The 11,972-nt window shown below is 54.2% G+C and overlaps 1 protein-coding gene across 1 annotated transcript; it reads right to left on the bottom strand.

Moving 5' to 3' along the window:
* Positions 1-2,650: 2,650 nt before the first annotated feature.
* Positions 2,651-10,830, bottom strand: HEXIM2 (HEXIM P-TEFb complex subunit 2). Its single transcript, XM_029075701.2, is given in 4 exon segments — positions 2,651-3,135; positions 3,138-3,570; positions 9,055-9,192; positions 10,628-10,830. Coding segments are annotated over 2 exon segments (648 nt in total). The 5' UTR covers positions 3,493-3,570; positions 9,055-9,192; positions 10,628-10,830; the 3' UTR covers positions 2,651-2,842.
* Positions 10,831-11,972: the final 1,142 nt, after the last annotated feature.

The following is an 11,972-nucleotide window of genomic DNA, read 5'->3' as shown; positions in this document are numbered from 1 at the left end:
CCTTGTGGACTGTGAGCCCGCTGTGGGCAGGGACTGTCTCTATTTGTTGCTGAATTGTACTTTCCAAGCGCCTAGTACAGTGCTCTGCATACCGGAAGCGCTCAATAAATACAATTGAATGAATGAATGAGCACTGGGGTAGATACAAAGCTAATGAGGTTGGACACAGTCCCTGTCCCACATGGGGCTCAGTCTTAATCCGATTTTACAGAGAGGTAAATGAGGAACAGAGAAGTAATAATAATAATAATAATGGAGGTATTTGTTAAGTGCTTACTATAGGTCAGGTACTGTACTAAGTGTAGATACACAGTGATTGGGGTTGAATGCAGTCCAATTAACTGATGCTACCTGTCCTTACGTGCCGAGGAGGGGCTCCAGCCCACCCATTCAGCTTCTGCCCCTCTGTCGGACATACGCACGCCCCCCACCCCATCTCCGCTTTTGACAGGCCAGGTTGGACAGGTGCTCTGGGCTGTTCACTGTGTTTTGGGTTTTTTTTTAAATGGTATTTAAGCACTTACTATGTGCCAGGCACTGTACTAAGTGCTGGGATAGATACGAGCTAATCGTGTTGGACACAGTCCATGTCCCCCCTTGGAGCTCACCAGTCCTTAATCCCCATTTTATAAAATACTAATAATGTTGGTATTTGTTAACTGCTTACTAGGTGCAGAGCACTGTCCTAAGCAATGGGGGAGATACAGGGTCATCAGGTTGTCCCACGTGAGGGTCCCAGTCTTAATCCCCATTTGAAAGATGAGGTAACTGAGGCCCAGAGAAGTGAATTGACTTGCCCACAGCTGACAAGTGGTGGAGTCGGCATTCGAACCCATGATCTCTGACTTCCAAGCCCGTGCTCTGTCCACTGAGCCACGCTGCTTCCCCGAGAAAAGGGAACTGAGGCACAGAGAAGTAAAGTGATTTGCCCCCGGTCACACAGCAAGCAAGCGTGAGAGAAGCAGCACGGTCTAGTGGAAAGAGCAAGGGCCTGGGAGTCAGAGGTCCTGGATTCTAATCCTGGCTCTGCCATGTGTCTATAAGGTCCTGGATTCTAATCCTGACTCGGCCATGTGTCTATATGGCCTTGGGCAAATCACTTCACTTCTCTCCGCTCAGTTACCTCATCTGTAAAATGGGGATTAAATCCTACTCCCTCCTACTTAAACCATTGAGCCCCATGTGGGACAGGAACTGTGTCCAACCTGATATCTAACCCCAGGGCTTAGAACAGTGCTTGGTACATAGTAAGCACTTTAATAAGTACCACAAAATAAAGTGGCAGAGTTGGGATTAGAAACCACGGCCTCTGACTCCCAGGTTCATATCCTTTCCATTAGGCCTCGCTGCTATTCTTCGGCCGCATCTTTCCTCCCAGACCGGACCTGAGATGCTGGAGTTTCACAAGTGCCCCTGAGCAAGGAGCGGGCCATTGAATCGCCTCCCCGATGCAGCAGGAGAGCCCAGGAAGCCCAATCTTGGGGGGTCTCTCTGAGGGTGCCGGGGGGGTCTCTTCAGCCTGAGGCTAGTGGAATGAGAAGCATCAGAGTTCTACGGGCCCAGGGCTGGTAAGGGCCTGGCAAAGGCCAGGGAGGGTGCTGGGGGGTTTTAAAATTACATCTAAGTGTTTACTAGGTGCCAGGCACTGTACTAAGCACTGGGGTAGATATAGTGTTGTCAGGTTGGACACAGTCCATGGCCCACATGGGGCTCACAGTCTTAATCCCCATGTTCCAGATGAGGGTACTGAGGCCCCGAGAAGTGAAGTGACTTCCCCACGGTCACAAGGCAGACAAATTCTCCCCCTCTAGACTGGGAGGTCGATGTGGGCAGGAATGTGTCTGTTTGTTGTTATAGTGCACTCTCCCAAGCGCTTACTACAGTGCTTTGCGCACAGTAAGCACTCAATAAATACAATTGAATGAAAGAAAAGTGGCAGAGCCATGATTAGATGCGGGCCCAGAGTGCTCTGCACATAGTAAGCACTCAATAAATACAATTGAATGAATGAAAAGTGGCAGAGTCAGGATTAGAACCCAGGCCCTTGTAGGAAATCCCCAAACTCAATAATAGTAATAATAATTGGGGTATGTGTTATGCGCTTACTATGGGCCAGGCACTGTACTAAGCGCTGGGGTAAACACAAGAGAATCCAGTCGGACACAGTCCCTGTTCCACATGGGGCTCACAGTCTTAATCCCCATAATATAGAGGAGGTAACTGAGGCCCAGAGAAGTCAAGTGACATGGCCAAGATCACGCAGCGGACAAGTGGAGGAGTCGGGATGAGAACGAGACAATTTCTGGCCGTGGAGAGGCGGCTTTTCTTGCAACGATGGACCCGCCGATCTTCAGGGAATCATCGGAACCCGGGAGAGGCTCCAGGGTCTGACCCGAGCTGGGTTCTGGGGGTCGAGGGTGCGAGGAGGGGGTTCGACACAGGGGTCCTGGCGAGGAGCGGGGGACAAAGGGACCTGGGGGAGTTTCCGATTCCCGGGGGACCCCTGACCCACTGGCGTCCACCTCCCCGCTCCCCCTGGAGCTGTAGCAACGGGGGGGGGGGGGGGCTAACCACTAGGAATCCATCAATCAGTCCACAGTATTTATTGACCCCTTACTGTGTGCGGAGCACTGTGCTGAGCTTGGGGGAGCACATACAACAGAGTGGGTAAACATGTTCCCTGCCCACAAGGAGCTTCCAGTCTAGAGGGGGAGCCCGACGTTACTGTGAATAAATAAAAGGATATGAATGTGAGTGGTGTGGGGCTGAAGGCGGGATGGATACCCACACGCTCGAGGCTTCAGCTCCTCTCACTGCTGCGGGGTGGGAGAGAGGGGGATCCCTAGGAGCCGGCCCCCTCATCCCCAGGCCCCCCGGCCTCTCGGCCCCGGGCCTCCTTCTCCTCCCGGAGCCGCCGGTTCTGGGCCCGCAGCCCCCGGACCTGGGCCTCCAGCTCCCGGGCCCGGCGCCGCCGCAGCCTCCGCTTCTCCTCCTCGGCCCGCGACAGCCGCTTCTCCAGCTCCAGGTACTCGCGGATGAGGTCCTGCTTGCTCATGTTCTGCAGGCTCTCCGCCTGGTACCTCTCGTAGGTCTCCGAGAAGTCCCTCTGCAGGAACTCGCCCTGCGCCCGCCCCCGCCGTCGCTGTCGCCCGCCTCGGCCTCCTCGACGCCCGGGCCCGGCCGGGGCGGCCCCGGCGGGGCGCCCAGGTCGGGCTCCTCCTGGTCGTGGTCGTCCATGAGGAACTGGGTGGTGTTGCAGGGGGCCGCCGGCTGGCCCTTGGCGAACATCTGCGCCCGCAGGCGGGAGGCCCGCTGGCTCTGGCGTTCGTCCCGCTGCTGCTTCTCGGCCCAGCTCAGCTGCAGGTAGGGGCGCCGGGGCCGCTTCTGCTTCGACGGCCGCCGCCGGTGCTTCCTCCGCCCCGGGGCTTTGGGTCGGGGGGCCGGGGTCTCGCCCTCCAAGGGGCTCGCGGGGGCCTCGGGGCTGGCGCCCATGCCCGGGGTCGGGGGTGGGACGTCCCAGGGGTCGTTGGGGTCAAGGAGGGTTCTGGGGCTGGAAGTGCCCCCTGAGTCCTGGGAGAGAAGGGGAAGGGTCAGGAAGGGTTCTGGGGTTGGAAGAGCCCCTGTATTCATTCATTCGACTGTATTTATTGAGCACTTACTGAGTGCAGAGCACTGTACTAAGCACTTGGGAAAAGACAACGCAGCAGTAAAGAGAGACAATCCCTGCCCACAACGAGCTCACAGTCTAGAGGGTCTGAGAATGGCACAGTGGAGGCCTAGGAGTCAGAAGGTCATGGGTTCTAATAATGTTAATAATAATGTTGGTATTTGTAAAGCGCTTACTATGTGCCAAGCACTGTTCTAAGCACTGGGGTAGATACAGGGTCATCAGGTTGTCCCACGTGAGGCTCACAGGTAATCCCCATTTTACAGATGAGGTAACTGAGGCAGAGAGGTCAAGTGACTTGCCCACAGTCACACAGCTGACAAGTGGCAGAGCGGGGATTTGAACTCATGACCTCTGACTCCCAAGCCCGTGCTCTTTCCACTGAGCCACGCTGGGTTCTAATCCCAGCTCGGCCACTTGTCTGCTGTGTGGGCTTGGGCAAGTCACTGCACTTCCTCTGTGCCTCAGTTACCTCATCTGTAAACTGGGGATTAAGACTGTGAGCCCCATGTAAGACAGAGACTGTGTCCAACCCCAGTACCTTGTATGCCCACAGTACAGTGTTTAGCAACAAATACCACTATTATTAGTATTAGAACTGGGAGAGATAGAGGATGGGGCAGGGAGGGTTCTGGAGTTGGAAGAGCCCCTTTAGCCCTGGGAGGGAAAAAGGGGACGGGGTCAGGGAGTGTCAGAATACTGCTGGTGGCCTGGAGAGAGACCCGTTCCACGGAACCGAGAGAGGCGCAAGTGAAGAATTCAGAGAACAATCTGGAAACGGACTCAGGGCCCAAAAGAAATCGGGCAGGGAGCCTAAGAGAAATTAGGCAGTGAGTCTAAAGAACACTGAACAACCCTGGACGTGCCAGCCCTCTGCATTTTGGTGAAGGAGCGGATTCTCCGGGGGACCTCTGAGTACTGTCTAGAGATCTGGGGGTGCAGGGGGGTGACTGGGAGGGGACGGGGATGGCCGGGGGGGATCCCAGTTAGGGCAGGGTAGGGGCTGATTCAAATGTGTGTTTGCCTGCAGATTTTCAGAACCAGCTGCTCAGGTAAGTCTGCCCAGAGGGAGCGTGGCGGGTGAGGAGATGCGTGGGCATTACCGAGGTGGCTAAGAATGGGGGTGGCGATGTGTGTGTGCATGTGGAGGTGTGTTCTACATGTGCTGAGAGCAGGGACCCATGCTGGGGCAGCCCAGGCAAGAGAGAGCCAGGTAATTTGACTCCTCCAGAAGTCAGAGAGCCCAGATCAGAAGGACTCCTGGGGGGCTCAAGTCTAAATGAGAGAGTCCGGGGGGAGGAAGAGCCATTAGAGGAGAGAATTGGCGAGGGGAAAAAGGGGAGAGGGAAAAATGGCGAAGGAGGGATCGCGCTGTCCTCTCCTAGTTCATCTCCTACCTCGCTGACCACTCCTTCTTGGTCTCTTTTGCCAGCTTATTCGTTCATTCATATTTACTGAGCGCTTACTGGGTGCAAAGCACCATACGAAGTACTTGGGGGAGGACAATATAACAATGAACAGACACATTCGCTGCCATTAGTGAGTTTACAGTCTAGAGGCTCTTTTGCCTCCCTCCAACTATAGGAGTCCCTCAAGGCTCAGTTCGGGTCTCCTTCTATTCTCCAGCTACATCCACTCCCCCGGCTTCAGTTACAATAATAATAAGAATAATGATTATAATAATAATAATAATAATGTTGGTACTTGTTAAGCGATTACTATGTGCAGAGCACTGTTATAAGTGCTGGGGTAGATACAGGGTAATCAGGTTGTCCCACGGGAAGCTCACAGTCTTCATCCCCATTTTACAAATGAGGTAACTGAGGCACAGAGAAATGAAGTGACTTGCCCACAGTCACCCAGCTGACAAGTGGCAGAGCCGGGAGTCGAACTCATGACCTCTGACTCCGAAGCCCAGGCTCTTTCCACTGAGCCATGCTGCTTCTCTATAATAATGTTAGTATTTGTTAAGTGCTTACTATGTGCCGAGCACTGTTCTAAGCACTGGGGTAGATACAGGGTAATCAGGTTGTCCCACACGAGGCTCACTGTCTTGATCCCCATTTTACGGATGAGGTAACTGAGGCACAGAGAAGTGAAGTGACTTGCCCTCAGTCACACAGCTGGCAAGCGGCAGAGCTGGGATTTGAACCCATGACCTCTGACTCCCAAGCCCGGGCTCTTTTCCACTGACCTACGCTGCTTCTCTATACCACCTCTACACCATCTCTTTCCTGAAGACTCCCACATCTACCCGGAACTCTCTCATTCTCCGCTACGACGCATCTCCTATTGCCTTCAGGACATCTCTGCTTGGAGCTCATCCTGTCCAAAACCGATCTCTGCATCACCGATGACGACGCCACCGACCTCCCCGTCTCCCACGCCTATAACCTTGCTGTTATCCTCGACTCCTCTCTTTCTTTCAACCCCTATTCAGGCAATTCTTTCATTCGTCCAGTCGCATCTATTGAGCGCTTACCATGTGCAGGGCACTATACTAAGCACTTGGGAGAGGACAATACAACAATAAAAAGACATAGTCCCTGCCCCCGACGAACCTACGGTCGAGTAGGGGACACGGTTATTTATTCTTTCTTCACATCCCCAGAATCCGCCACACCGTCTCCATCCAAATTGCCACTACTCTAGTCCAAGCAACTCATCGTAACCCAACTATTTATTCATTCCTTAAATTGTATTTACTGAGCGCTGTGTGCAAAGCACTGTACTAAGCACTTGGGAGAGTACAAGACAACAAAAAGACACATTCCCTGCCCCCAATGAGCTCACAGTCTAGAGGGAGAGACAGACATTAATATGCATTAATTAATTACAGACACATACATAGGCACTGAGGGGATGGGAGGGAGGATGAATGGAGTGGGAGAAAAGGAGGGGAGGGCTTAGTCAGGGAAGGCTTTTTGAAGGAGATGAGCCTTCAATAAGGTTTTGAAGTGGGGGAGAGCAATTATCTGTCTGACATGAGGAGGGAGGGCGTTCCAGGCCAGAGGTAAGATGTGGGCGAGAGGTCGGCGGCGAGATAGACGAGAAGGACGTACAGTGAGAAGGTTGGCATTAGAGGAACAAAGTGTGCGGGCTGGGCTGTAGCAGGAGAGTAGTGAGGTGAGGTAGGCCGGGGCAAAGTGATTGAGTGCTTTAAATCCAATGAAGAGGAGTATTTAATGCGGAGGCGGATGGGCAACCACTTGAGTTTCTTGAGGAGTGGGAAAACACGGTCCGAACGTTGTTGAAGGAAAATGATTCGGGCAGCAGAGTGGACTATGGACTGGAGTGGGGGAGAGACAGGAGGCAGGGAGGTCAGCAAGGAGGCTGATGCAATAATCAAGGCGGGATAGGATAAGTGCTTGCATTACTGTGGTAGCAATTTGGATTGAGAGGAAGGGGTGGATTTTAGCGATGTTTCAGCCTCCTCACTCTTTCACTGCTCACTATTGCTTCAGCCTCCTCACCGGTCTCCCTGCCTCCAGCCTCTCCCCTTTCCAGTCCATACCTCATTCCCCTGCCTATATCACTGTCCTCAAACATCATGGTGCAGGCATCTCCCCAGCCCTCAAAAATCCTCCGGTGGTTGCCCATTCCGCTTAGCATCCCACAGAAACTCCTGACCACCACTGGAAAGGAACAGGGAAGTCAGAGGACCTGGATTCTAATCCCTGCTCCGCCACTTGTCTGCTGGGTGATCTTGGGCAAATCATTTAACTTCTCTGTGTCTCCGATATGTCATCTGTAAAAAGGAGCTTAAGACTATGAACCCAAATGGGTCAGGAACTGTCCAACCCGATTACCTTCTATCTACCCCAGTGCTTAGTACAGTGCCCGGCACAAGGTAAGCTCTTAACAAATATTGTTAAAAAAGGGCTTAGTACCATTAAAAAAAATAAGGCTCCCAATACCCCAGATTTATCCTCATTCCTTTCCCACTACACCCCAGCCCACCCACTCCTCAAAAGCCAACTTACTCAATGGACCTCATTTTAGTATCTCCCGCCAACAAGAATCATATCTACTAGTTCTGTTGTACCCTTCCAAGTGCTTGGTACAGTTCTCTGCACAGAATAAATGTTCAGTAATAGTAATAACAATTATGGTACTTGTTAAGTGCTTACTATGTGCCAAGCACTGTTCTAACTGCTAAGGTCAATAGAAGTTAATCAGGTTGGACACAGTCCTGGTCCTACAAAGGGTTCACACTCTTAATCACCATTTTACAGATGAGGTAACTGAGGCCCAGAGAAGTTAAGTGACTTGACCAAGGTCTCACAGCAGACATGTGGCGGAGCCAGGGCTAGAACCCAGGTCCTTCTGACTCCCAGGCCTGTGTTCTATCCACTAAGCCTGGTATTGATGCCTGACTACTTGTTTTGTTTTCCTGTCTGTCCCCCCTTTTAGACGGTGAGCCTGTTGTTGGGCAGGGATTGTCTCTATCTGTTGCCCAATTGTACATTCCAAGCGCTTAGTACAGTGCTCTGCACACTGTAAGCGTTCAATAAATACGACTGAATGAAGAGAGAAGTAGCGTGGCTCAGTGGAAAGAGCCCAGGCTTTATAGTCAGAGGTCATGAGTTCAAATCCCAGCTCTGCCACTTGTCAGCTAAGTGACTGTGGGCAAGTCACTTCACTTCTCTGTGCCTCAGTTACCTCATCTGTAAAATGGGGATTAAGACTGTGAGCCCCATGTGGGACAATCTGATTCCCCTGTGTCTACCCCAGCGCTTAGAACAGTGCTCTGCAGATAGTAAGCGCTTAACAAATACCAACATTATTATTATTATTATTAATAAGCCATGTAGCTTCTCAATCAATACGTAATAATGTTGGTATTTGTTAAGCGCTACATATTGATTGATTGGGAGAAGGGGGCAGTATAAAAAGGGGAAGTGGGAAGAGAGGGCAGGAAAGAGGGGAATGAGAAGGGGAAGAAGAGGGAACAAGGGTGGAAAAATGGGAAGAGAAGCAAGAAAGGTGGGGATGCCGGGTGTACGGGGCGGGGGTCTGCTCTACATGCCTGGCTGTGGCGTGCATATGGCTGAAATCACCCTCTCCAGCCCCTCTAGCACCCCTCCCCAAACCCCCAGCTCCTTCCCTGCCCCCGACCCCAGACCAATCAGCCCTTCCTCAGTTGCCGGGATCCCCCATGAAGGAATTTTCTCCCCATCCTAAAATAACAAAAAGCTGAAATTAAGCCTTACCCCACGGGAGGGCCCAGGGCCTTGGGTAATAGTCAGTTACCTTGCCCGCCTCTCCCTGGCAACGGATACGACAGGGGACGGGGGGAAGGCTCGGGGGGAGGTTGAACAGAAGGGGACCCAACCGCCTCCCCCCCGCCGGACCTTCCTCTCCGGGGGCCGGGTTGGGGCTCTCACCTCAACCTCCTCCAGTGCGGCCGGACACAGGCTGCGAGGCCAGCGGCGGCCGGCAAAATGCGGAGTGCGAAATGGGGGTCCTGATGGGGTCTCGGCCTCCACTTCTTGGCAGCCGCCTTGTACGTCTGCCTCCTCCGGCTGTAAAAGATCAAGTCACTGTTGACGGGGCCACCTTCGGTCACCACCCGGGGCCCGGCCTGCGTCCCCGTTCGGCAAGCAGCAGAATGCCTGAGGTGGACATGTCTGCCCCCAAGGAGAGAGGGATGGGGGGAATCTGGGGCAAGACTGGGGGCTTGGGGAGGGTGGATAGGGCTCCAGCTCGGGCCATCAGCAAATAGAGCCAAACTCCAGGTCTGGTCCAGTAGGCCTCAAATGGGCGGCACTGCAGTCTGTGTGAGGGACCTTCATCCCGTCCCGTCATCCCCCGACGGTCCACCCTTGGGGGTTGGAAGACGGGCCTGGAATCTGGGCTGGGGTGAGGATTTTGGGAAGATGGGCAACAAGGCCGCTCCCGGGGGAGGAAGAGGGTGGCACGAGGAGCGGCTCCTGCTCAGGGGTGCCCACATCCAGCTCCCACGCAAACACTCCATGAGATGGGGCTGATCTGGGAAAATGGGCTCCATCCCTCTTCGCTCTAGGCCACGACGGCGGCCCTGACTCCTGTCATGACCACTTTCGGCTCCTGTCATGGCCGCCTTCACCATAGCCCTCCTTGACCACTCCCCCGCCTCCAACCGGTGTGGCGGGATGGACGGGGTGGCTCCCCGCAGGCACAGAGTAATAATAATGTTGGTATTTGTTAAGTGCTTACTATGTGCAGAGCACTGTTCTAAGTGCTTACTATAATAATAATAATAATGTTGGTGGCTCAGTGGAAAGAGCCCGGGCTTTGGAGTCAGAGGTCATGAGTTCAAATCCCGGTTCTGCCACTTGCCAGCTGTGTGACTGTGGGCAAGTTGCTTCACTTCTCTGTGCCTCAGTTACCTCATCTGTAAAATGGGGATGACGTCTGTGAGCTCCACGTGGGACAACCTGATTCCCCTGTGTCTACCCCAGCGCTTAGAACAGTGCTCTGCACATAGTAAGCGCTTAACAAATACCATCATTATTATTATTATGTGTGGAGCACTGTTCTTAGCACTAGGGGTAGATACAGGGTCATCAGGTTGTTCCACGTGAGGCTCCCAGTCTTCATCCCCATGACAGATGAGGTCACTGAGGCCCAGAGAAGTGAAGTGACTGGCCCACAGTCACCCAGCTGCCAAGTGGCAGAGTGTGGATTCGAACCCATGACCTCTGACTCCCCAGCCCGGGCTCTTTCCACTGAGCCACGCTGCTTCTTTCTTTCTTTCATTCATTCAATAGTATTTACTGAGCGCTTACTATGTGCAGAGCACTGTACTAAGCGCTTGGAATGAACAAGTCGGCAGGGAAGGGGGACAAAAATGCAAACTGCAGAGAAGGCAACTGCAAGGCACAGGTGTGCATTCTGCAGTGGCGGGTCCACCAGGGCCTTGGCATGAGTTCGAGGTTGCATTTCTGCTGGGGCGGAAGTTTGCAAACCTTAACTAACCTATTTGCTGCCAATGGCCACGCACGACAACGCCCGGGAGGCAAGCTCTCTCTGGGCAACTCCCCACCGCTTCCTCCTTGCCTCCTGCGGCTCTTGCAACCTGCTACTGTTTGAGCGCCAGGAGGGCGGGGGAGAGGGAGGAAGAAGGGAGCCCGCTTGCCTTGCAACGGCAGGGTAAGGAAGGCCCGGGACCTCTTTCGATCGACGGCCACGTCCCGAGAACTACAACTCCCAGCTGCCCCCGCGGCGCCGAGGGGCCCGCCCGCTTGTCGTTTGGCGGACAGGGCTGTCAATCTCCCCGATCTCATCAGCGATTGGACGAGACGGCGAGGGGGCGGGCGCTCTTGCCTGGCTCTCAATTAAAGAACCCTTTGAGCGAGTTCGCCGTTGGAGGCCGGAAATAGATCCGGTTGCTGGGGGGGCGGAGGGATCTGTTGCCCGTGAGGAAGGTGACGAGGTCCTCGGGGGGGCGCCGCCGCCATTTTGGGCGGGGAGGAGGCGGCGGAGGGACTCGCTGCGCAGTGAGAGAGACCCCCCCGGTGGAGATGGGGGTGGGGGGCGGATGGTCAGGGGTGGGGGGGAAGCCTGACCCGGAGGACTGCCCACCCTAGGGGTCCTGGGGGTGGCAGCGGGGATTGACCCCTTGGGTGGCATCAGAGGACAGGGCCGCATTACCCCCTTGGCCTGTCATCACTTCACTGCGAGGCCCCACAGTGGCCTCCCCGTCACTGTGGTATCTCCAGCCCCCATTTAAGACGCTGCCCCTCAGGAGGGGGGAAGGGGTCCCCATTCCTGCCTTCCCCAGCACCTCTCAGAGAGGAAAGGAGGGCACCGCACCCCTTTTTCCCCCCCGGGACTGCCCTGTGGCTTGGCAACAGGCGGGAAGATGGCATAACCTCCCATCGCGCATGCGCGCCCCCACCTTAGGGGAGCCAAAATGGAGCTGCCTCCCCTCTGCAACCTCCATTAAATTCATTATTGTGGGTATTTATTAAGCGCTTCCTATGTGCAGAGCACTGTTCTAAGCGCTGGGGGAGATACAGGGTCATCAGGTTGTCCCACGTGAGGCTCACAGCCTTCATCCCCATTTTACAGATAAGTGAGGCACAGAGAAGTGAGGTAAGCCCATCAAAGGGCAGGGACTGTCTCTGTTACCGATTTGTACATTCCAAGCGCTTAGTACAGTACTCTGCACATAGTAAGCGCTCAATAAATACTACTGAATGAAGTGACTTGCCTGCAGTCACCCAGCTGATAAGTGGTGGAGCCAGGATTAGAACCCATGACCTCTGGCTCCCAAGCCCGGGCACTTTCCACTGAGCCACGCTGCTTCTCCAGGCTCTGC

This window comes from Ornithorhynchus anatinus, chromosome 11, assembly GCF_004115215.2.
Source record: "Ornithorhynchus anatinus isolate Pmale09 chromosome 11, mOrnAna1.pri.v4, whole genome shotgun sequence".
Taxonomy (NCBI): Eukaryota; Metazoa; Chordata; class Mammalia; order Monotremata; family Ornithorhynchidae; genus Ornithorhynchus; species Ornithorhynchus anatinus.
Note: the sequence above shows the minus strand (reverse complement) of the source record. Positions and strands in the feature narration are given on the sequence as shown.